This window comes from Pterocles gutturalis, unplaced genomic scaffold (genome assembly GCF_000699245.1).
Source record: "Pterocles gutturalis isolate BGI_N339 unplaced genomic scaffold, ASM69924v1 scaffold11093, whole genome shotgun sequence".
NCBI lineage: Eukaryota > Metazoa > Chordata > Aves > Pterocliformes > Pteroclidae > Pterocles > Pterocles gutturalis.
This window is the reverse complement of record NW_010118111.1, coordinates 17,346-44,140: the sequence shown is the minus strand read 5'-3', so window position 1 is coordinate 44,140 and position 26,795 is coordinate 17,346. Positions and strand designations below refer to the sequence as shown.

Below are 26,795 nucleotides of genomic sequence, written 5' to 3'. Positions count from 1 at the left end.
ATGGAGAAGATCTGGGTTTCCTGCCCAGATCAGGTAGACACAAAGATTACTTGTCCATCTGTGTGTATGCAGAGCACCACAGAGGTCCTTCTACCACGCTGGAGGTCCTGATGCATTGCACAGCACTTTCTAAGTACTAGTGCAATAAGATAATAATGACAATTGAATCAAATAATTAATAATAACTTGTCAATCTAGTGACTAAATGTCTTAATCTGAAGCTAATAGGCATCCCTAGTAACTATGCCAATACATCCCAAGTATGCATCTCTTCCATACATTTTTTATTCTCAGAAGTCCGTATAGACATTAAGAAACTAATAATATGTATTAACAAATGTGAAAATAAAGAGCAAATCCCAAATTGTCTGATTTTTCTATTTGATCCATGCCTTGATTTCAAAGAGTGTGTTTTAAGATGCCTCTATTATGAAATATATTCTGCATGTATACCACAGGCATTTATCAACATTGTTTTACACTTTCATTAATTTTAGTGACTTACAAATTGCAATAATATTATTTTTTTCCATGAGTGGAATTTGTAAGCAAAATTTTAAAAACATATGGGATATAAAAATTAGTCACCTGGCAATAAGTGCTAATTAATACTTTTCTTTTGAATTCTCTATTTCAGATTTGTGATAAAGAATGGCATTACTACGTTGTCAATGTTGAGTTTCCTGTTGTTACCTTATACATGGATGGAACAACATATGAACCCTACCTTGTGACCAACGACTGGCCTATCCACCCTTCGCACATCGCCATGCAGCTGACAGTTGGTGCTTGTTGGCAAGGTAAGATGACAGCAAATAGTAGACAGTAGAATTATGAATTCAGACCAAAAGAGATTTTATTTGTCTTTCTGATTGTATAGTAAATAAATTACTAAAGGGTTGATGGTATAAAATCAGAGGTAAATACACATTTAATAATGCATCAAGTCCAAGGATAAAACAGATGGGACATGAACAGACCTTGCATTTCCGTCACCTAAAGAAGCGTTTAATACATATTGTGTATTCAGTGTGAAAGATTGTCTTCTTTATCTTTTGTATGCACTTATTTTGTTTCCCTAGTTTTCCAACTTTAAGCAAACTATCTAAATACTACTCTAAAGAACTCCAGTTATCTCCTTTCAGTCTCTGCCTCAAATTTCTTTCACAACTCGTGGCCCAGCTCTGCACTCTTCACATTGGATGTACGTCACCAGTAACTCCACTGATGTACTCAGTTCACCCTGTTATAGACCAGATGTCTGGTCTTTATGCCACTGTTTCTTTTTCTGTTTTCTGCCTCACACCTGAAGCACTCCTCTTTTTCTGCTCATCTGCTCTTGTAAAGTTGTCTCCATTACCCTTCTGTGTTGATTTTCTATTTATGCCCTGTGTCTTGTTTTCATTTAAGACAAAGATGAAGTGAAACCAAACTGTATAAATAGGAAAAAATGCTTTAACACAGGTCGTGTTTCTTCCCCACTCTTTAATGTTGACTCATATTCTCTGTTATTACCTTGTTTGCCAGTTTGATCTCTGCTCGTTTACAATATCTTATCTGCCAAATTTAGACATCTTATGCATGGCAGAGCTGTTCAGTGTAAATAATATTAGAAGCAAATCCAGCTGTTAGATTATGAACACCTTGGGCTAAAGATCTGGTCTTCACTTTGATGACAACATACAGAATAAAGCCACAGTAATCCAAAAACCAAGATTTGTTAAGTTTTGAATATTGATCACTGAGATAACTATTATGATACCTAATCAGCATGACACTAATCCCATATATTTGTGAAAGTGTAGACTGATTCTTGTCTGACTGCTCTTTGCACGTGTAGGCTTCCATTTCTATAGGATGATCTTAAGGTGTATTGGAATTTTTCTTTTATGTTAAATATACAATAGAATACATTTAATTTTACTCTAAGGTGCTAGTAGTCTAAGGGAACATTTTTCCTTTTTTATCTAAAAATAATTAGTGAAATACCTGTCAGACTCTTCAGAAACCAGAATTTCAGTTTAACCAGTAGTTTACTGAGGTGGATAGTTGCCAGATACCAACTTGGTTTACATGAATTTTCTTTTAGTTTGAACTTTTTTTTTTTTTCCTTATGTAGTTTTGGTGCAGTATTTTTAAATCAAAATTCCAGACTTAACAAATGCAGATGTAACTTGTGAATGGAATAAATTCAGTTCTTTCCAGACATGAGAAAGTGCCATAGAGACTGTGAATAATCATTGAGTATTGCCTTCTGAAAAATCAGCATGCCTCAGTAGCCATGCTAGAGAGATTGTATTTTAATCCCTTACTTTATGTATATTTCTAGTTTTATCTGCATAGATCTACATAAGTATTTTCATGCATAATGTGTATTACTTCTGTCTCTCATACACTGTGTTTTTATCACTCTCTAATAGCAATCCTCGGGGTTTTTTTTCCCCTAAACATCTCAGTATGGGTAGGAATCCAATCCCCCCAGCTCTCATCTGTATCTCATGTTAATCATAATGCAGGCACCAAGTTCTGAGAACTGTGGAGTGGTGACTTTATCTGTGGAACATTCACTGTACAAGCAAAAGCTATGCCAATTTTGCCACACTGCTGCATCTGTGGGTTTCATTGACCTCCAAGGCAGGTGAATACAATAGGAATAGTCTTGTTTCATTTGCAGCTTTGTCTCTATGTCAAATTGTTAAGAGAAAGAATTAAGGTAAAATTTCTCAAACAGGCTCACAATAAATTTAGACCACAGATTATATTTAACACTTAAGCTGTTAAATAGAAAGTTACAATTGTTTTTGAACTTTTTTTAGTTTTGCCTTGAATAATTTTGTGGCTTAATGAACTGAATAACCATTCAGGATAGGATTCTTATTCCTTTTTGGTGAAACACTTGATTAAAACTACTGAAATTTTACCTGTTGCTGCTGTCAATATTTACTGCAAGATGATGTTATTGCTATTTCAATAGTGTGAGAATTGGAGCTCATCAAGCAAATTTTCCAACTCATTAAAATGTCAAGATTTAGCTTAGATAGTGTGCTACAGATTTGGATAAACTATCTATCATGTGTCAGGCAAAAAAGGGGAACTTTTAACAGTTACATGAGACAAGATTCCAATATATTGCTTTTGGCAAAGCTTATCCTTTGCTAAGCTTGCTTTTATTTTAAATGAATTTTGAAAGTCACTTTGTTAATAAGCTTCAGCACTATTTCAGTTTGTCGAATTGTAATTGTTCAAAATATAAAACCAATCAATTCTGTTCAAAATTATAATTTTCAAAATCCATGTATTTCAATAAAAGATCTAATTTGTTGGATCTAACAAACAAAGAATCTGACTATAAGTAGTTTCACTGAAACTGTTAACTGGGTCTACTTAAGATAATGCGCTTTGGCCAGTTGTCTAAACCTTCATGTTTTCAAACCGTTAGAAAATGCTTTACAACCATCTACGATTTATTTTGGTAAAAATATGCCGTGATTCTGATGTCATAAGCCATTCAGGGGAGTCCTTGTTAAGAGGATATGAGGAGTTTCTAGCTGTGGTTTGCTCAGACTATTTCCTTCTCTTTTCATCAAAGTGCTGGCAGAATAGGAACACAAGCTCTGACCTCTTCCTTCAGAAAGGACAAGACTTTTTTTTCTGTCTTTACTAAACCATTTTACAGTTCTGAGTCCACAGTATCCATTTATCAAAGTCAAATTATTTGAAAAACAATCTCCACTCAGACAACTAAATGAACCAGAAGAAATAACATTCTTTTTTCTTACCACACCAATTCTGATTTGCTCACAGCAAAAAGTAAGTCATCATGACTGTGGGGCAGCTTAAGAACTGGTGTGGAGCAGGTGCATTTAGAGGGCAAAGTAAAAAATCAAGAACACAGATTACGGTAATTTGCTTTGTTAGCACTAATAGGAAAATCTGCTACTGCTCTGAAGGATTTACCCTTTCATATATGACAGTTTCCAGTTCTGGTCTCGAAACTGGGAATTGTTCCGCTGTTTTTCTAGGAACCTGAGAATCCTCCAGGTTATAAGACAAGTGACACTTTCAGCCCTGGTCTTCTCATCACTTACACTGGTACTTGTCCTGAGGTCACGTAGCAAGTGTCACGCTTGCATCTCCTTCTTATCTTCTCAGACCTATGTCATGCAGGAGTCTCAAGCACAGAAAGAAAATTATTTTATTTGAGATTAATATTTGCTATTATTAATATTTCAACCCCAGAGTAACTATTTTCTGACATTCATAGCCTTGTTTATGACAGCCATTATGAAAAGCTAGGTTAGTTTTAATTTCTGCCTTCAGCTGTTCACATTAAATATAAGAGCAGTTTAAGTTCAGTGCTCTTCTCCTGAATCTAACAGAAAAATGAACCAAGTGTGCAATCTCACAGGCTTACATGATAAATTTAAACTTTAGTCTATGATGTGCTCACTGTCCCATTTGCATCAAACCTTTTTTTTTTTTTTGACATCAACATTCCAGCTGTAATGGACATGTCTAGCCTCCATCTTTACCCTTGCCTTGGCAGTGTAAAAAGCATGCCTGTTTTGTTTGTTCCTGATTTTATGCAATATTTATTTTAAATTATGTGAGTTGAGTGCTAAGATGCTCCTAAAAGGAGGAAAAATTAGCCTTTTGCTGAACATCAGAGTCTTGTCTGTGGGGCAAGAGGGTATTGGAGGCAGAAGTTAGGGTCTCAGTGTGTGGATGGCAGCCTGCAGATAGGCAGAGAGTGAAGATGGCTGAAAGAGCAGAGAGCCAAGCTTTAAATGTGATAGAAGAGAACCTTCCTAGGGTCTGTCAGGCACTGGGTAAAGTGTACTGCAACCCAGGAAGTCACTCAATTCCCTAAAACCAAGTCTGGGCGATAGTTTCCAGCTTTAATGACACATTTGGGCATGAGGAAAGCTGTATAAAAAAAAATCTTTTTTACATTTTGTTCTAGCAAAATCAATATGACTTTTCTCTGCTTAAAACTAAGTATTCTGGATGTTACTCTAGTATAATCTCCCATTTTTGATTTAAAAACCTTGTTTCTTTATTCAGGGAGCTCATTAAAGGGAAGTCTAGGCAGAGCTGCCTCATTGATTTAGGGACCTATCACAATGGTTAACATAGAGCTAATTGGTTTTTATTTTGTGTGGTTCACATTTAATACTGCTGCACTTTAGGAAAGGTAGTTTATTTGCAGATGGGAGTTAAAGCATTATCTTTAGGCTAAATTGTTTGTGTTGATTCAGTTACGTGTGACCCAAGAGTAGTGACAGTTGGAGACAGAAACTTCTCAAACTGTTGCAGCCTAGCTCCAACAGAATGCCACTCTTCATGCATGGCAAATCCTAACTTCTTAGCTGTGATTTCAGTGACACTAGGCCTGGAAAAAGGTGATACTGACTACAGAGCTAAGCAAATGGGGCTCTTAGTGAACTGAGGGCAGAAATGAACAGTTTGGAGTGTAGTACAGCTGCTTCTGAAATCAGGCCTTTACATACCCTGGTAAAGTTTGACAGGCTTCTCTGCAGGTACTTAGGGTTAAGGATATCACTTGATTTTAACTTATTTAAAAGGCCTTTTTTGTTCACATCAGTGTCTCACAGATGACTGTCAAGGGTGGATTTTGATGTAGGTGGGGGTACTTAGGTCCAAAGTGCTGTTCTATCTCTAATGGTGAAGGAATTACTCTTTCTCAAGGCCATCTAAAGGACAAAATTTACTTGCTTGTGTAATGTTCTTCCCAGAACAAAAGAGACACCAAAGAGAACGTGGGAAATGTGACCCTGGCACTGTCTCTGAACTTGTACCTCCCTGAATGGACGTGAGAAGCAGACGTGGTCAATTGCGATAGGAGAGAGCGCATCAATGCTCAACTTTGGCTCTCTTTTCTACTCTCTTCTCTAGCGATAAAAATACTCTTGCTTTGCCCTTCCAGCTCGACATTCTTGAGAGCTTTCCAAACAATAAAGAGGTTACACAGTTCTGCAGCAAGGAAGTAGAATTACCCTTTCTCTGGGAGGGTAAAGTGCAGTATCAAGAGGGTAGGTGATTTTTCCTCAGGCCAGTTAAATCTGCATCACAGCAAAGAACAGAATCAGACTTCCTCATCCACCACAAAATTGTTCTTATTCTCTCTTTTAGCTCTTGCAATTCTGTTTAATTCTCCTAAGCAATAGAAAGAGATTAAGGTTAGCTTATCCTGGAGATGCACTTTCCAGGAACCTACCCTAGTAAGTTTTCCTCTGAGTTCATTATTTTTGGTTCAGTTTATCTGAGGACATAGCAAATGGACCCGTCAACAGAGCGAGAAATTTCTTCCATCAAACCAAGGCTTGTTGGTTCCCACTCTGATCCCTTTATTGATAAATATTCTGTGGCAAAGGCAGCCAGAAGAAGGGAGCAGGTTACATGATTTGGTAGGGTAATCGTCTTTAGTACCACCAGCTGCAAACAGACTTCCTTCAGGTTTCCCTGAAAAGATAAGGTCTTGGGTTTTTTCCCCAAAATGGTTTGTTTCCTTATGTGTGATTCCCGAAGTCCTGTCAGGAAAGTAGTGACACAAGTTAATGGCTTGTCACATGGTTATATTTTAGCTTACCGTGACTGTAAGTCATTATTTGTGATAATGCCACCCATTCTGGAGTGCTGGAGCTTCACAGGGTGGTTGTGCTGGCCACACTGTGCAGGGCAAGGTCTTTAGGAGAAGGCTGTCAATAGGCAAACTGTAATCATGAATACAGCAGAAGGCTATGGTCGTTCCTGTTTTCTAAGCAATTTCTATTTTCTATTCTAGTTTTCTTGCATATTCTCCTGTCATTTTCCTCTTTCCTTAATCTAGGCTGGAGACCATTTTTTTTATGGTGTTCTTCTGTGGAGGAACCTTATTAACCTCATAGGTCAGCACTCCGCTGCCATGTCAATCACAAAGTTGCAGTCAGAGAACTGACACTGTTCAAGGCAAGAAGAATGGTAAAAGTTTAAAGTTGGAGAGGGATCAGAACAGGGAGAGATTAATACACTGTGGGCAGTGTAGCAGCAGCCTGTATTGCTCAACCTTGACTTCCCCAGAAATTAAGATATCCAACAGATAAAGATTACACCCTATTGTGTGTTGTAACACCAATGGGTCATGCCTTGGGGGCTGACATAGCTTGTGCCAACCTGAGGCTTCAGTGAAGTGACACAAGCAAACAAAATAATGGAAGACCGCCTTGGCAGATTTCAGCATAATGTGATGCTGAATAGCTGAATACTGATCTTTCTGTTAGTGCAGCAGTGTTCTCTCTGTATTGCTCTTCTCATGAAAAACAAGGTGGAGCAGATTTCAATGCATTTTGCAGATCTTTACTGGAATTTTAGCTGTAGCAGAAATACAAACGTACATGGAAGGTTAGTGTAGGAGAGTGTTTTCTTGGAGAGCTGAATTTGCATTCAAATCTATCACTAATTCAGCATGGATATGTGTCCTTTATTTAATTGAATTTTCACACTGGGGAATATGCACCAGCACAACAATGTTATTTGAAGAATAGGAATATAATTTCTTGGGCAACATTAACATCATTTGGACTGGAATCTACTCTAAGGTATGTGATTGTAACATTTTTCTGTGATTGTCATGATTTCCCGCAGTTTCCCTAGAAATAAGGAAAATGCATTGGCTTAGTTGTTAGCAATTAAATAGTGTTTTTCTTATCTTGAGAAAAAATATCTTAATTAGCCTAAGTTATACCACTTTTGATCTATGAATCTATTGCACAGTGATAGATTAGCTATGCATACTTAAGAGCAGGTAGTCCTCAGTGTTCTCTGAACTTCTCATATTTCAGAAAATGCTTCAAAGCCTCAAGCTGTCTGTGTGAGGTCATCAGGTTATGATATCTACTAAGAGCAGGAGCAGAATTAAATAGTGTCATGTTTGATGAGTAATTTTCTGAGTAATTTTTGTCTGATTGAGATATAATAAAAAACCACTAAAACTTTTTTGTCCTGAGAAGCTCTGGGAATATAAAAACTCAAGTCACTAATTGGGACTTCTCCTGATATTTATGTTAAGTTTCATCCTATTTAACAGCCAAACTACTTGTCAGGGAATTAAACCCAGCTCCCTAAACTGCCATAATAAAAATATGGGATAGATTTTGGGACTTGGACCTGAGGACTTCAAATCCAGAATGTCTTGCAGCCACTTCCAGATTCACTTCAATCTTTATGTTGTGACCCTGAATAATTGCTCATTCCTTAATTATCTGGCTCAGTATAACCAGAGTCTCTAATGTCTTTAAAGAGTCACATCTCAGTTGGAAATTCTCTTGATTCATAATTTCTGGTGAAAACCTCATCGTTAGCACAGCATTCATGCTTAGCAGAAAAAGAAACTCAGACTTTATCAAGGCTACCCTGGATAAAGTTCTGGCCCTTCTGCCCTAGTGCCCAGGCTGCCCTACTTGCTCTGCATTGTTAGAGTTCCAGGCAGAAGAAATCAGAACCAGCACAGAAGAAGAAGAATCCCAGTCCAGGAAACAGTTATTATTTTTAAAAGTGAAAAATGTGATGCATGCTACTTTGACAATGACTAAGCAGTGAACAGCATTATAGTGAACAATTATGTATGTCGACAGTTCCTCTAGATGCTTCCCACGGTCTGTTGACACCGTCTTCCCGTTTATGAGGGTTGAATTAATGCCAAAAAAGCCAACATCCACCCTCCTCTATCTGCCAGACTTTGTGAGCGGATGTGCATGCTGGGTCAGGTGGAAAAAACAATGGACAATTTTGTCATTAAGGTCTGAATAACACTGTGGCCTGTGTTGCCTCACAACTGCGATGGTGACTGCAACATTTACATTTAAGGAAGGGGAGAAAAAAACAGTATCTTTGAAAATTTGTCGTGCAAGGGTCTGTAATGAGAATGTGATGTTGCTCCTTAGTGTTGTTTCAGTCTTTTTAACATTACAGATGTCACTGTAATTCCCTGACTGGCTGTAGGGAAGATTCCCTTTTCTTTTGTTGGTTGCATCAATCAGCTAAGTCTTAACTATCCCTCAAGAATTAGCGTTCCCAGCATATTAATCTGTAGTAATCAATAAACACAGAGCTGGGTGAAACATAATATTTAACACAGTTGAGGAGTAGGTTTTCTTATTCTCTCAGGTCTTGATGCTATAACATCATTGTGGAGGTGAGCTCTGTCTGAGCTGTATCTCACTTGTAAGAAAGGACAAAAAGACCCTGACAGCAAAAAAATCCCATTAAACTTGCTGGGGCAATCTGGGTTAACCGGGTGACCTGACCTCTGGATAGAAACTGGCAGATGCTGTTACAGAACATTTTCTTTTTCACTGCACCATGATGTTGGGGAGCAGAAAAAATGTTAGGACACTTGCATCACCTCAAGATCATCATCACTGAAGCTCTGTTTTGTTCACTGAATTGTTGATCCAGAGGCTTGTGTAATCTGTTTAGGTCTTCATTATCTCAAAAATATTGTTGCTTAGGCTCAGTTTGGTGTCAGAACCAAGAGTTAAGTTCAAAGTGTCTAAAAGCAGCAAGAGCTGTTGGAGTAGCTGATGCCTTTTCCTCACTTGTATCTTAGCATGTGGTCATCTCAGTGATGGCTCCAATTGAGACAATGGAACTGAGCATTCCTCCTGCCCAAGGAAGTCAGTGGCTCTGAGCTGCCCGTCAATCAGCTGCATGTGGAGCTGCACAGGCATGGAATGTATCATGCTCAGAGTCAAAGGATCTCCATTTGAAAAGATCAGTATTTAGAGTAATTTGGATAATATACTGTAAAAATGTTACAATCAGCATTAGCTGCAATTATGTACGTGCTACAGAATTACCATTTTTATGCTGGATTAAATAAATTTATACACATCTAATCTTGGGAGCTAAGAATTTTAGAGTGACTAGGACTTGGAGGCTGGTAGTCCTGGGTTAAATTTGCACCCACTGAGAAGCTGAAGTGAAATATTTGAAGAATATTAGATTGCAGAAGCAGAAGGAAAGACAGCGTTCACACATATTAATATCGTAGAACCAAGCATGAATAAAACACTGATAAAGGCAAGAGTAAAGCAGCCAATTGCTGAGGATTTACACTTTATTCTGACAGTTTTTTAATTCTTACATTTTTTGAGATTGAAAAACTGTATTCCCAGTAATCCCTTTTATCAAAGTTAGAATACAGGATTGTAGCAGATGGCTTTAGGCCATTCCTTCAATTTTAGGGACAGTTTTGGTTTTTGCGTCTCAATTTTATTGCATTGGATTTTGTCCATTTGCAATCTAATAATTACTGGCAACTGAAACACATCAGCAAGGTAACATACCTCACTGAGCTGAGAAGATCTGAAATGCTGAGGTAGAAGAATATCAAAATGTCAATATGCTGCAGTTACAAGCAGCTGTGAAAAGAGTCAGATATAATGACTTTTGCTCACCTTCGAGGATAAAATTGGCAGGTATATAATTTTGTCTTTAACTCTGGTAAAAGGTGCTTATGGAAGGCTTAATTTAACAGTCTGGTTTTTCTAATAAAGTGTGAGATAGTATTCTCTCTTTAGGTGATCATGTTTTTGTGGGAAAAGGTAGTATTCACGCTGCCCTGGATTAACAGGCATGTCCTATGTAAAACACGTATAATGTTGAGAAGAGCACTTGGTTATAGTAAGTATTTAAGATCATAGAATGAGTTCCAGGAAAAGCAGCAGGGGTGATCGTAGTCTTTAGCATTAGGTAGAAGATGTAAAGAAAGGCCTTGTTTAGCCTGGCAAAGGAAAAGGGAAGACATAGCCATATTCTGACAGCTCACATTCCCTATTAGAAATAAAATCCAAATCTAAGGATCAGTGGTCATTGGAGTGAGTGCGTTGCTTGGGGAGCCTCTGTCTTCAGAAGAGTTAAGAAGAGCTCAGGCAATTCTCAAGAATGGGTTACAGACAGTGGGTCTTGTCTTGGGGCTAGGGGACAGACTGTTGTCCCTCAGTGTCCCTTCAGATTCTGGTATCAGTTGGTCTAGTGAAACTGTACCAGCCTGAATCACCTTGTTGTAACCATGGGTATAGTTTTGCAGATTTTCTCTACTGACATAATACAAGACTAGTTAGTCCCAGCTATTTTTCACTCAGATTTTCTTGAAATCCTTGCTTTTTTTTTACATAGCAGTTGATAGCCTCTCCAGAACCTCCTTTGAAGTCCAAAATCATTCTATACATTTGACAAAACCCAACTTTAGTTCCACGAACAGGGTAAGCATGTAAGCCTGTTCTTCAAATACCTACTGTTTTTGTAGTGTCTGTATTTGCAAAGCACTAGGAAAGCTTATTCCTGGAAACACTCATATTCTCTTCCGTGCTTTTATGTTAGTGGTTGGGCAGATGAATTACAGGAGAGGTTACTTTAAACAAGAATTATACATCTCCAAGATGGTAATGCCTCCTTGTACCACAGCATTTTTTAAAGTGGAGCTTGGGCACAGTGAATATTTGTGTATTTAATATGGTTTATGGGCAATTACTGTATCATTGTAAATGACCTAGCAATGTAGATGTAAGAGCTTTGTCAATGACACCAGGGAAGAACTAGTCCAAAGTGAAAGAACAACTTATTTAAAAAAAAAAAAATCCAAACCTGAAATTCCTATTAATGGATGTAAGTGCCAGTCGTGTTGCTCTATAGCTTTACTTTAACTGGTTTATGCTGCTTGTTTCTGTCAGGTATAGCCACAGCACTGAATTCTTTGTTGTAGCTTCTTGTCTAGTCCTTTATACATTTTAATGAGCTAGTTTCACATTTCAATACATTAGCTTATCTGAGGCTGCTTCTTATTTTGCATCTCCTCAGAACAATTAAGATCTACTGGCAGACTTACTGTAGGTTTCTAAATTTCAAAGCTCCAGGATTAGTGTTGGTGTTTTAGACTTGGAACTTGCTGTCTTCAGAATTCTGTTAGGGATATGAGAATTTTAAGCTTCAAAGCACAATGCGATTCCCTTCTTCTTCTGTAAGTTCTTATCTGGTTTTCTCTCTTTGTCTCCTTTTTAGGGAGAATTTTGCATTTTGTTTTAAATTTGGTTTACCTTTTTTTTGTCCAGATACATTGCTGCTGTATGAGTGGCAACATGTACTTTTAACAACAATATAAACAGATAAATATAACAACATTTTGTATCAAAAGGCCAAAATTACAGTACAAACTAATCCTGCACTTTAGCTGTTGCATACATGAAAGGTTCTATGAAATCTCAAAAAAAAATCTGCTCAGAGGAAGTTTTCTCTATAATGGACAAATGAATAAGAGTGGAGAAGAATAATCTCTCCTTGAAGATCTTTCTTGGGGGTAAAAAGAGAGGCATTTCGCACTGCAATGTTAACAAAAAAGAACAAAACCTATTTCTATGAAGAAACAGCCTGCTTAGACACCTTCTTTTCTCCCAGTACACCAGTGTGTATTTTCTTCACTGTATAAAATGTCCTGGCTTCATCTGGGATGGAGTCAACTTTCTTCATAGTAGCTAGTGTGAGGCTATGAGGATTTTAGCTGAGAAGGCTGATAACATACTGATGTTTATAGTTACTGCCAGGACAGTCAAGGATTTTTTCAGTTTCTCTGCTGTGCCAGTGTCTGCATGTGCAGGAGAGGCTGGGAGGGAGCACAGCCCCAGTTACTAGCCCAGGATTTGACCTTAGGTTTAGGACTGAGACCCAAATTGGTCAAATAGTCTATTCCATATCATGCACATGTCATGCCCAACATATAGATGAGGATCTGTCTGGAAGTTGGGGCTTGGGGTTGCCACTCTCTGTTGGCTCTCTTGGACTCTTAGGCCCTTATCTCTTTTCTGAGTTCGCCGTTTCAGGACTCTCCCTGCTCCAGGATTGTTAGCCAGGAACAGGCTGAGCCTTGGTCATCAGGTGGTGAGCAGTCGCACTGTGTATCACTCCTTTGTATTTATGTAAATGTGTCTATATTACTATTATTATTAATATTTTTCATTTTATTGTAGTTTAGTTATTAAATTGTTCTTATCTCAACCAATGAGTCTCTTTTCCCTTTACCCCTTTAATTCTTTCCCCCATCCCTGGGGGGTGGGAGGGTGAGCAAGCGGTTGTTGTGGTATTTGGTTGCTGATAGCTTGGTCGAACAACATAAAATAACTTGAGGCTTCTTCGTAGTGCTCATACTGCACAGACTAGAAGTGATGTTTTTCAGGCTTTTAGGTAGCAACATCAGCCTAAAGAAAATGTGCCACTTCATCCCTATCCTAACTCCAGTCCACACACAAATTTTGAAGTTAAAGTTCAAGCTTGAGCTCGCTTGCCTGGCTGAAATAGGTTGTTTGACAATAAAGCTATAAACACTGTAGAGATGAGTTATCTACCAATTACAACAGCTTATCAACACTAATCCAATTAGTCTGCATGGCTTCACTAGTGCATGGCTCTCTTAGTCCTCTCCGGCTCAAGGTAGGCAGTAATTCATATGCACTGATATAGTTAACACTTGCAGGAAAGACAAGCTCTACAAATTCTCCTAGAGGAGCATGAGTAAATCACTAAATATCCCACGAGTAATTTAGATGCTATGATCACTGGTGCAGGCAGTATGTAATCACATTTTATTGACAACTCCTAAAGATCAGTCTTCCTTTGAAGCTGCCTAGAGTGAAACTGAATAGAGTGTAGCTGGAGGGCCTAACGCAACGTAAAGTGACGAGCCTTGACCCAGTACCAAACGTGCTGCTTTGGGTCAGGCAAGAACTCTCAGCCTTTTAGCATAGTGCTCTGCATTGCCCTGCACTCACTGCTGTGAATTCACACCATATCCTTAGAGACAACCGTTTGTAGAGACTGTAGCAGTTTGCTTAGACAGAACCATGACTCTTAGCACATCTGAGAACTTCAGGTAGTATGTTTTTGGACGAGAAAGGCAAAGGCTGTGTAAGTGGTCTAGTAATAGAAAACTTGTAAATACAGTTTCTGTATAAAAAAACCCATTGGACCTTAAACCCCTCATGTTTTGAAATTCATGTTTGATCACTTCAATAGTCTCATCAATTCATTTTTTAAAATGCTGTGCTTCCTTGGACACAGGCTTGAGGAGACATGTTTCTTCTCAGAGTATGTTATCGCAGCTTTATAAACACCTGAATTGAATACAATACTGGAAAAACACTGACAAGAGTCTTAAAAACAGGCTGCTATTAGATACCACCCAACAACCCACGAAGCAGTTCCACTTGTCACACTATATCGGTTCTCTTCTCAATTATACTTGGCTAAAACTGATATAAATTCTTTAAATGTGTTAAAACATAAAGTGAATTATTGGATGTGTGCTTTGTGTACTGGTATCAATAATAATTTTATATTCTCTTTCTTGCAGGAGGTGAGGTCACAAAGCCCAGATTTGCTCAGTATTTCCATGGCAGCCTGGCCAGTCTCACTATCCGTCCAGGGAAAATTGAGAGTCAGAAAGTGATTTCCTGTTTGCAGGCTTGCAAGGAAGGTCTGGATATTAATTCTCTTGAGAGTCTTGGCCAAGGAATAAAGGTGAGAGATGAACTGACATCATCTTTGATAAAATTTAGAGCTGATTTATGAAGTGGAGAGCCCAAGGTAGAGTACACACAGTACAAATGCACTCCCAGAAGCGATGTAATTTCACATAAAGTCATGCAAAGAAAAAGCAGAACAGTAGAAGAGCTGTGACACTGCTAAGAAAAATGTTTCCATTATTGCAAAGCTAGATCCTCAGAAAGTAAGGTGCTGCTGATATTTCAGAGCCGGTAAGAATTGCCAGGTTGTGTTCTCATGCTTATGCTGGTAGTTTTACAGAAATAGACATGATTCCAAAGAATTATTTTGATCTCAAGTAGCTTTAGAGCAATGGAAAACATAAGTGGAATATCATTCCTCTAAAGGCAACTCTGAAAGAAGTCCCAATGCAATTGTATTGAAAAATTCAAAGTGTATTCCAAGAGGAAAATGTTATGGGACGTGAAAATTTGATAATAAAAAACCCTAAAGTCAAGAAATTAAAATTTTACATTTGCATATCAATCATTATCCATCTTTATTATGCACATGACTATCTTTACTGGTATTGTAACACTTAGTTTCTAAGATTGGAGAAGAACAGACAGAGGGAAATGCTGCTTCAATTAACATAGTGGCCAGATTGCCTTGCATTCTATAAGACAAATTCTGTTCTTCTGGATACATATGTACGCTCTTGACTATAACTTCTATAACGCTTACATGAGATGGATTTTCAGTTTCCCTTTACCAATACCATTATTAGATGAGAAGTCCTCTTCTGCCTACTGCGTAAACACACTGTTAAGCTATTTCCTAGCACACAAATCACAATACCAAAGGAGCTTCCAAAGGAGCTGAGCTTCACATTCAAACTGGGAAGATACTTGGCTGCAGACTGTGCATCCTATGAGACTGCAGAGGTGTTTTTCAGTGTGTTGTTTTTCAGTGGAGAGGAGGATGGTGCTGTGACACTCGATCTAGGGTTTGCAGTGGAAGTGTCGTGTACTACATTTTATTAGCTAAACCTTTTAATTGTACAAGATCAGAAACTGACCTGAAATACACTCAAATATCTGTCTAGGTGATAAGTTGCAGTGGTGTAGTGTAACTGATACATTTTCCGAAAACAAGGGTAAAAATGAAAATTGAAAGTGCAAAGGTTAGGAGTTTTGCAAGCTCTAGCTTTTACATATGAGCAAAACACCCCAAAGATACTTTTTTTTTTGCTTCATCCTACCAGGAACATCATTAAGAATTTCACATTGTTGCTTCTTCCATCAAAATTATACACTTATGAGTAAAACCTATTTTTAAAAGACAATGCATACAAAGACCAGGTAGGGTTTTCGGGGACAAAACTGTATATGCCTACCAGTAAGTTCTTTGCTGGGATTTTACATGAAAGTGTATACTTGGTCTATGGTGCTTAAAATTGTAGTAATTCCTCCCCTCTTGTCACACTCTGAAACTAGACAATATTTGAGTGGTCTTGTTTCATGGACTTCGAAAAATCCCTGTTGTACCAGGCACTGCTGCTCCATCATAGGTGTTTGGCTTCATTACTGTACAAGCAGTGCAGCGGGAAAATCAAGATGAAGGATTGTTTTCTGTCTTTTCTTTCACCAAACTTCCAAACATTTTAGTTTTCCAAAATACAAATAAGGCATTGTATTTTTCTTAAGGTTACTATTTTCATTTTTACTTCATCAGCAAGCTCAACAGTTAGTGCAACAGCAGGAGGCAAAAATGAGAGGAGCAGTCAGAGAGAGATTATGGTAGAGTTTCTTATTGGGGCTGACAGAAGGAAGCTCGGATGAAAGCAGAACAGTTGGCACTTGACCTTGAACAGAAGATTAATAAAGAAAAAGGGTTTCTGGTGTCAAAAATAAACATACCTGACCTCAGACAAGCATGTGCAACAGTTGCACAGAGGATGGGTTTTCTGTGGCTGTTTCCATGGCGCTTAGCAGATTCAGTGTTGGCAGGCTGCTGTTGGAAGGTGTTTCTGCTGGGCACTTCGGACTCGTGAAGCTTCACCCCTTAGCCACCTAAGAAAGAGCAATGCAGGAGTAATAGTTTCTGATACTGTAGTGTTGGATTTTTTTTTTTGTCTGCAGCCTAATTTGCAGATATCTGTAACAACTCTCAGAAACATTGTCTGAACTCTTGCTATTTTTAGCCTTTTTTAATGAGAGAAACAAAAATGGCTCAGAGGAGGGCTTTCTTCAGTCCCCTTGGCAGCATTCCAGCTGTTCTGGCAGCTGAGCTATTAAGTTAACTAGCTAGCTAGAGTCTCCTTTTGCAAATTTTTTTCTCTACTACTGCTAGCTTACAGAAAGGAAAAAGAAGTGTATGCAGGTTGTGACTCATGTTAGCCCTCCTCTTTGTTAAAAAATACCCTTCAGTGTGTTATGACCTTCCTGCACAAGCTTTATACCTGGTCCTCTGTGTTCTGTTTGACAGAGAACCCTGTGCTTCATTCTGTTCTTCAGTCTATTTGCTCTTTTGTGTTTTAACCTATCTCATTGTAAGGAAGTGTAGACAACCATTGTCTGTATATAGTAGAACATGTTCATGTAATCAGTATCCAGCTTTGGGAGGGGACTGCATGTGAGAGAAGGGTGCATTTCTTTGTGTTTTGTGCTGACAACAGTAGGGTAAAAAAATCAAGAGTGTTAATCAGGTTTTCTCTGCGATGCAGATGGTTTGCTGAACCAATTAACAGACAAAAAAATGGAATCAGGATGAATTATGATGAAGATAAAAATCAGTCATTTGTGATGGGGATATAGTAGCAAAGTTTCTTGGTCAGCAAGACTGTTTCCTGTTCAATGCAATGGACTAGACAAAGATGAGGGCTACAAGAATAGCCGTTGACTTTGCAAGGTTTGTTGTCTCAAGTGAGCAGCTTGCTTTGTGCAAGTAGCAGCTCCATCCTAAATCATGACACTCTTATTGATCGGGAGACAGAGACAGGAGAATGCCCTTTATTGTGTCTGATGTTAATGAAGTTGTAGGAGGGAAATGTTATAATTATTTTGTTCATTCGTGTTGAAATATGTCTTGGAAAAATAGACCAGGGTAAAACCAAACAGAAAGCAGGAAAAATATACTTTTGCATGCTGCTGTGATTTAAGCCAATATTTTTCTATGGGGGATGTGTTTAACCTAAAAAAATTACATAGTAATAATAATGGTGACAGTAAGTTAAGGTTTTGAAGTCTACGTAGTATCAGCAAAGTTGATAAGGCTGGGCAAAGTACAGCAAATCGGGATTAGTTTACTACAAAAATAATTACAAGAATAGTTATTCAGATATGAAATAGGTGACTGATGCGAGTACATGTGTTAGGGAACAACACAGATTCAACCAACAATAGCTACTAATAATTTTTTTTGTTAAATCATTAAAGTTTAAACTTACATCTGTGCAACATTCCTTAAAAATGTCTTATTTTGTACTCTGTACCTGTTACCGTAAATACTAATTATATGCATTTCCCTCAGTATCACTTCAACCCTTCCCAGTCAGTCCTTGTTATGGAAGGAGATGACATAGAGAATATAAATCAAGCTCTCAGAAAGGTCTCATACATCAACTCCAGACAGTTTCCTACCGCAGGCGTACGACGTCTCAAAGTCTCATCTAAAGTCCAGTAAGTTATATTTCAGCTGAACTGATTAGATTAGGAATATTTTTTTAATGAATTACTTTTTTCTTTGGACATGTGAAAAAGAATAATTCTGGCTAAATTACATCACTAAAGCATACTTTTATGTAATTGAGCATAAAGGATGGATTTCATTTACTTTTATGCTGATTTGCTTTCGATATTATCCTTTGAAGAAACTTTTCTTGTTAATGTAATTTACGTGCATTCTGTTTGTAGGCTGTAGGAGCATACAGTCTGGACTGAACATCACTTGCATTTATTGCATTATTTTACTGTTTATTTTTTAAAGTTATAGTTTCTTCTGAGATAGCTAGAGCCATGACTTTTTAAAGCAAGCCTATTACATCTAACAGATGACATCGGCAAGAACAGTATTTATAGCTACGCTTGAAGTAATCTTTCTCTGTATCCATATATGGCTCTCATGACTGAGGTACTTGGTGTTGGGTGTTAACAGAAATCCACGTCCTTCCATTTTCATGTAACAATAGTGGCAGAACCTGCACAACAATGTTTACAGTCCTACATAATCAAAGAGCCATCTGCCACGCCTGAGCTCCCCCGGGGGTCTCTGTTACAGCAAGTTGTGCAGTGAAAGCTGATCTTTAGAGTGAAAGTAAACTCCAGTTCTCCGAACTCTCAGTTCTTACTCAGTACAGGGTGCTGTGGGTTTACTCAGTACCCTAGTGCTGTGGGCTGACCACACCAAGTATGGAGAGCTTCTTCTGATGGGCGTTCACTGGAAGCACTCCAGGTCGCACGCTCCAAGGCTGACCCAAGCCTCGTGCAAATGTGAAGGTAGAGTTTGTCAGGACATTCACTTCCAAAGCACAGTGCTGATTCAGATGAAAATGCTAATATGTGCCCCTTTTGTCCTCAGTAAATACGGGGGTGTACCAGAGTGAGTTCGTGATGGGTCCAGTTTAAATGGATAATTAGACCCTTTTATTCACACATGATAAGATAACAATATTATGTTCATTAGATATCGCTTTGAGAATTTAATGTTAGGTTTACTGAAGTTAGTTGTTATCTTATTTTTTTTAACCATTCACTACTTTGTTGAAAGTCAGTTAAACATCAAAATATCATTCTCATAGTGACCTTACTAAAGACTGAACTTGTCATGAATCTGTTTGCTAAGCTGTCCCTACATAATTTCTGCAGTTGTGAATGTAGGAGAGGATGAGAGGAACAGCGCTGTTACTGTCACTGCTGGCCGATGTACCTGGCGGTACAGCTGCATGTCCTTATGTGTGGCCGTGTCACAGTCTGGAATAGACTGATCTGAGACGGTACAAAAGGATGAGAGCCATCAGGGGGGTTTTGGGCAGTGCGAGTGCCACACACCTCTGATGTGCAATGTGCTACATGCAGTTAACAAACAATATATTTTTCAGATGTTTTGGTGAAGATGTCTGCATTAGTATCCCAGATATAGATGCGTACGTAATGGTGTTTCAGGCCAATGAGCCCAAGATTACAATAAGTGGGATGGATCACTTTGCTAGACCAGCTGCACAGTTTGAAAGTGAAAGAGGTGTTATTTTGTTACCTGACATCAGGATTGTCAGCACAGTCACTAAAATGGAGCATCCAGTGGATTTAAAAGAACATGGCAGAGGTTTGTGGATTTCTTTTAAATATTGCTTACTCTGTAACATGACCCCTCACATTTTTTGAAGGATAATGCAAACAAGTAACACAAAGGAAGTCACCACCTAGATTAATTTAGGCAATGTTAGACAGCAGTAATGCTGTACTGAAGACACTCAAACACATGGAAAAAAAAAATGTGTTAAATAGTGACAGATCAGTATGTGCTTCCAAAAAAACAGCTTTTCCATTTAGTGTCTTGCCTACTTCAGAATAATTCATTTCCACTCTTCTTTACATATTTGGTTGAATAACATATTTTCATTAGAATCTCTCAATTTGTAACAGGATTTTGTTAATTGTACTGATGAAGTGGAAAACAGCAATTGACTAATAGTTGGAGTTTTAGTCTGTTCTTATGTTTCCAGCTCTGCTACTGACTTGTGGGTGATACTTGAGAAAGTAATTTTGTGCCTCAGTTTCCCACCTATGTATTGTAAATATAACATTTGCAAAGATTTTTTTTTTAACGATGACAGTTCATTCTAATGCTGAACAGTGTGTGTATTATTTGACACTAGGTGAATGTTCAAAAATATAAATATGGTTTAAAATAATTCTCTATAAAGGTATCTTCATTTTGTATGATTGTGTGCAAGGTAAATGAAAAGCCTAGTAGTCTGAGGAATCATTCTAAACAATATTTGTTGGACCAGAATAAGCAGCAACAAGATGTACATCTCTTGAGAAGATAAAATCTCTAATGATGTGCAAGTGTAGGGGCATGGATTCTCTGAAGCCTTCTCTGAAGAAGGCTGAAAAGTGGGAAGGCTGAAAAATATCATAATATCAACTGTATACAATTACAGTATGTAAAAAAAAAAGAATTCTTGCATAGGAAAGAGTCCATCACTTAAGACAAAATGGATGTATGATGCTCCACATCCCTAAATGTTATGATATCTTCAGAACTGTTCAGTGAATTAGGAACTGTTGCTCTCCAATTTAGTTCATAACTTTTGTCTATCTCAATTTTTCCCAGTACAATTATTGACATAATGCTGTTGTAACACCTTGTAACCTTAGAAGCCCGAGTCTCACCTTGAAAATGAACATGGCAGCATTTCTTAAACTACCTAATTCCTTGAAAGTCAGGCACCTCCTAATGTGCCATCTCTTGTTTATTTCCACCAAGAGTGGTTAAAATGGATAGATAATAATTGGCTTTGGGAATAACTGTGTTTTGCAAAAGATTATTGGATTCTAAGTCTCAATTTCTGCATTGTAAGCTTCCATCATTATTTCTCTCAGCCCAGATATTGTCTGACAAAGGCAAAGACAGCCATAAATCTTGACCTATAGCTACCTATAGCTATTTTTGGTCTTATGGGAAATTTATGTAACCTGGTCATTGTGACCGTAGCAGAGACACACATGGCAAGGCTGAGGAGCCTGATTTAGTCACCCTGTATTCCCCAGACACAAGACCAGTTAGGTCTGTCTCATCAAAAGCCGATCAGGCTGTTGTCACCGGCAGCAGCATGGCCATAGCTCTGAGGCCTTAACCAATACAGTATTGAAAACCAGAACTGTTTACATGGATTTATTTCCAGGTTCAAATTTCAGTTTTCTACTTCCAGTACTGTTCTTTAATGCCTTTTATTACAGAGCAATGTATTTTCTGTCTATTTCACTGGGTATTTGTAGGCCTTCATCATCATAGGACCTGAACAAGCAAGACACTTCTCTTGATTTGCTTCAAGTATGGTGTATTTAATATCAGCAAAAAGCAATTCAGCCATTTTAGCAAAAATTGAAAGCCCTGATGCAAAGCACATAAAATGACCAAGCTGTTCTGTGATAATTTATCTGAATTTCTTTCTTCTTTTTTTCATGGTGTATGCCATGCCTTCACAGGCAATCAGCCAGTGGTATTAGAGGAAATGCTCCACAACTTGGATTTCTGTGATATTTTGGTCATTGGTGCAGAACTAGATCCTGAACAAGAGTGTTTAGAACTAGATTATGTGGAGCTTCAAGGAAAACATCTAGATGCCACAAATTCCACAGCAGGATATTCAATCTATGGTATGTTCATGGACTTTGCTTTCCTTTATTTCTTCCCACCAACAATTACATTATTAGAATGAAAGGACTAATTTGAAATAAATTAGACAGAAATCTGTGATGTACTGCCCATAAAATGTTCCAGGAAAGACTGTGTCTCAAAAAGCATAGTCAATTTTTGATGTCTGGGTGTGCTGTGTTTATCATTTGGAATACAGCACAGCTTTGTCTTGATCCCAGCATCCCTCCTGCTACTCCCAAATAAGGAAAATAGCAACACTACTTTCTTTAGATATGGGGGTTCTTGTGGACCGTCACAGCGCAACATGGGAACGAGGGGATTCCTCAGTGCTCCTGCACAGTATTGGTAACTCTTTGACTAATTTTTTTTTGTTACTAAAGAATTTATTCTGAATCTTTGCTGTTATATTTGTTGCTCCTCCATTATGGACCTACATTAATTTCCAAAAACTATTCTCACATAATTTAGTATGAGCCAGAGGCTCCAGCAGGGAATATTTGATGCACTGCCATTTTCAGATCATTCTGCCAAATTTTGTATTTTCTGTGAATATTCGATTTCTCCTGTACTGCACAGAGCATTTGTAACATAGTGTCTCCTTGAGATTATTACTGCTCTACCACCATTCCAGGTGTGGACAGCATTCACAGCTATGAGCAGGTTCTTCGGCAGATTCGATATCGTAACTGGTACACTTCTGCCACCTTTGACAGAAAGTTCAGAGTCAAGTGCTCAGAGCTAAATGGACGTTACACCAGCAATGAATTTAACTTGGAGGTAAGCAATCATTTAGTCAAGTTTTCTTTTCCAGCACTGAGGTTGAGCGCTAGCCTTATCTTCAGCAACATTGAGTTTTCTTTAAAATATGTAAAATGACACATTTTGTCACATTTTGGTAACTCTAATCTAGTGGAAGAAAAATTCAAAGTTCCACACAAACAGGAAGCTGACTTCTTCTGTGGGCATTCCTCAATGTAGATGTGTCTATTCCCCTGCATATGTAAGAAAATGACCCTTCTCTTGAACTCCACTAACACAGAGTATTACTTCTGTTCAAACAGAATGGAGGCTAAGGTCATCATCACTGTTTTATCATGATGAAAAATCTCCTACGTGTCTTTTTGAAGATGTACACACCTGCCCAAAAGTAAATAATTGCCTCATTATTTTTGTTAGATTAGTTATTTTTTTAACTTAAGGTGACATACTTTTCTTTCCTGCAGCACTCACCTTTTCAGTTTTTCCAAGCACTTCCTCCTTACAATAAGTTTTATAATTTGTTCTTCATCAGATGGAGATCATTCCTGGTAATTTACATGATTTCAGATTTCTTTGAGAAGGAAAGTCAGTACACAGGTAACGAGCGGATAGGATGGACTTAATCTGTCATGTTCTTTTGCATCCACTACCCAGACATGGTTAAGCGACCACTGAATATTTAGATAGCTCTAATTGAGCTTATGTGTGCCAGTACTCCAGCACGAAGTCCAGTGCAGCACAATGGCTCAGGGACTGAGAATTACTGCTCATGCATCTCAGAAGGAATTGTGGACCTCTTCTGAGGAACCAACTTATCCAGCCTAGAATCCAGGTGCCAAGTAACTACAGGAACGGGACAGGACCTTCTTAGCAATAGGCTCAAAAGTCTGAAAGTTTTTACGTGTTTATGTTGTATTGAAAATTCTTTTCACTTGAGCATTCTGCAGCCCTGACAATGACTTCAGGGCTTTTGCTTATAACGTAACAATCAGTAGGACAGAGAACTGATTGTATCTTCAAAGAAAGTCACTCTGAAAGTAGGGACACAGGAAAAACTGAAGCCTCTTTTAATTCTTTACTGTTTTGGTTTTAATCTCAACAAGTTTGATACATTCTCTGTCAATATTAAGAGTGACAAATCTCCCACTAACTGTCAGGAAACACTTGAAAACTCATTAGTATAGAGAAAAAAAGTCACTACTTATCCAGACAGGTAAATCAAAAAAATTATTTTCTGTGCCACTTCATAGTCTACAGATAGAAATGTTAGAATGCATTTTTATTGCTAGAAATGAGAAATATATTTACCTGTGTATTTTTCGCTGGCATAAAACAGTTGATTTGGCCTTTAAAAATCTATATCATAATGTTTCTATCTGCTGCTGAACTTCATAGTTCATTGTAATGTATGGAGCCAGCAGGCTTGGAACATAGACCACTTTTTAGTATCTGATCTCTTATTTTTCTCTTGTGCCAGGTTAATATTCTACACAGCTCCAACTCCAACTTCATGGACCATGTAAATCATATGATGGTACAACCACAATTTCTCCAATCTGTCCACCACTCAGAGGGAACCACAAGGGCTGTTCACAACTCAGGTATGTCACGACTTTACAGAGACTGCACATAATGATTCTGGTACGTCGGCATTTCGCTTGTGATTCAGCATGGTCAACAAAAAAAGCTCTGAAGTCCATAGTTACAGGTTGTGAAACCTCACAGAGATCATTGCACAGGTATGAAAGGAAGTAACATTGAATTATCTTTCTTTCCAATAAGGTACTTTCTAATTAAAAACTGGTATCCTTTTCTAAAATCTTCATTAAAGGTTATGTACTCTGAAAATAGTTAAGAAAATGTCTTGTTTCTAGTACTGAAAGGTACGAAGGATAGTATTTATGCTCATATTGTCTTTGTACATCTGTATTTCTATGGCATATTAATTCCTGCCCACCCCTTTCCAAGCAAAAGGAAGAAATGTTTGTATTATTTTTTAAAAAATATATAATTGCTGCAGTGCTCTTGTTAGCTGCTGTCCCGGCCTCAGTCTGGAGCTCTCTGGAGAGAAGATAGGTCCACCTAGCCATGTGCAGGGGGCATTAATATAAATTAAATACAGAATTTAAATTGAATTTTTTGGACTATATGAGTTAAAATAAATACCCAACTCCAAAATCCTTTTAGCTGAATGATACATATGTAAAGAGGTAAAGCTGATATAAAGCGTAGGTAGTTATAAGTAGTTATATACAGTTCTGCTTAGGGAATTACTGTATTTTTCTGTACAGGCATTTTACTAAAAACAGAATTTTTACAAAATGAGTTATTGCCAACTAGTTCTTTCTTCTTTAATATTGTTCTGATTTCAGACTTCCATTGTCACAGGCAAGGCAAGGTGATAAAATGGGGCACAGAACTACTACAGGTCCTGGAATTGCAGTACCTAGGTAGCAAAGGTGCATAGAAAGTGGCAGCACTACTCCACTGGCCTAATTACAGAGCTGATAACATAAGAGTAGTTCGGAGAGATCTCTTCTTGTGAGTAGGTGGAGACAGAGGTTTCTCAAAGGTCTCCCAGAAAGGTTGTAACACAGGCAAATAGAGTGGAATTGTGTTATTTTATTTCCTGGAGACTGAGATTGAAATCGTAGCATAAGTGTTTGAAACCTTGGAAAATACAAGCTTTGAGATATACTTTTTCTCTGAGTGAGGTTAACGCCTCAGCTCAGGAGGAGACAACATGCAGATAACAACCTTATTGCAAAAACATTTGTTCTGGAACAAATTTACTTTGCACTGATTGACTTCTTGTTTTCTGTCATAAAGGGGCTTAAAGAACAAATGGCAGGCATACTCACTTTTTAGTTATAATTTATAACGCTTATTATAAGGTATCCGTAAATGCTGTTTGTGTATGCTCTGCCTTGGTAGGTGGGCGCTTGTCAACATTTTCTGTAGTCCCAGGCAGGTGGCTGTGCTGATTCTCAATCCAAAGGAAGACGTGCTGAAGGGAAAAAAATAGACAATGTATTTAGTGTTTTGCAGGCAATTTGTTCCACAGATGTAAGCCCGTTCCCTTTTCCACATTCTGTTCCAGTTGTTCCCAGTCTGGCTACCATCGTTATCATAATCTGTGCGAGCATACTCATTTTCATCATAACCTTGGGGGTCTATCGAATTCGGACAGCTCACCAGCACTGCTCTGCAGACGGTGAAGGAAGTAAAGAAAATGAAATGGATTGGGATGATTCTGCTCTGACTATTACTGTCAACCCCATGGAGGTACGTAACTGAGGCACAGTGTTATATCATACTACCAGGAGTTACTGTCTGGGCTGGTAGCTTACTCAGCAGTAAGTTTTAAGCCTCTTTCAGAGTACACCTGTTTAGGCTTGGCACAGCAGTTGTATGCATGTACACTCAGGATCCCATCTCAGTTTTGAGGTCTCCACACCATGATAATATAATAATAGAGCACTTAATATTTTTTGTAAATAGGATGGTAAAGAGTTCTTAGGTACAACACCACGTCCCCTCCATCCCTATTTGCACCCGAGGTACCCAAGATGATATAGCTACTTTGTTTTTAACTTTATAATATAAGCACTAATACACTAACAGGAGGGGAATTGATCAGCAGTTTAACTGACATTGAAGGGTTAAATTTTGGCAGCTTGGCTAACAAAGATATTGCTTATTGACATTCCGTTCTTGTTACAGTAGTTTTTGAGTATTTAGTACTGAATTGTATCGTATTTGTTGCCTAACAGTCACATAATGATGGCAAGCAGATTTTCCCAGCATGTTAGCATTTCAAATGCAGAATAAATGCTCACGTTCTCACAGCTGCTGGCTAGCAAGGAGGCACTTTTCTTCTACTGTCTCTCTTTCATTTCTTTAAATGTACCTTAGAAATATGAAAAGCCTCACCAGACAGAAGAGGAGAGTGAGGAGGAAGAAGAAGACATAGAAGATGAAGAGGAAGACACAACCAGTGCTGAATCAGATGAAAGTGAAGAGGAGGAAGAGGAAGAGGAGGAGGAAGTCATTGTCCGAAAGACAGACAAACAGAATGCCAGCAGGCAAGAGCAGTTGGAGTGGGATGATTCAACACTCCG

General features: G+C 38.1%; 1 protein-coding gene across 1 annotated transcript; it reads left to right on the top strand.

Annotated features, from left to right (window-relative positions):
- On the top strand, window positions 1-26,795 carry LOC104463658 (calsyntenin-2-like; the record flags this gene model as incomplete). Its single annotated transcript, XM_010076075.1, has 10 exons — window positions 1-33; window positions 638-800; window positions 14,402-14,568; window positions 18,064-18,212; window positions 19,631-19,854; window positions 21,744-21,914; window positions 22,547-22,692; window positions 24,152-24,275; window positions 25,775-25,959; window positions 26,590-26,795. Coding segments are annotated over exons 1-10 (1,568 nt in total), but the record flags the coding sequence as incomplete, so codon positions are not given.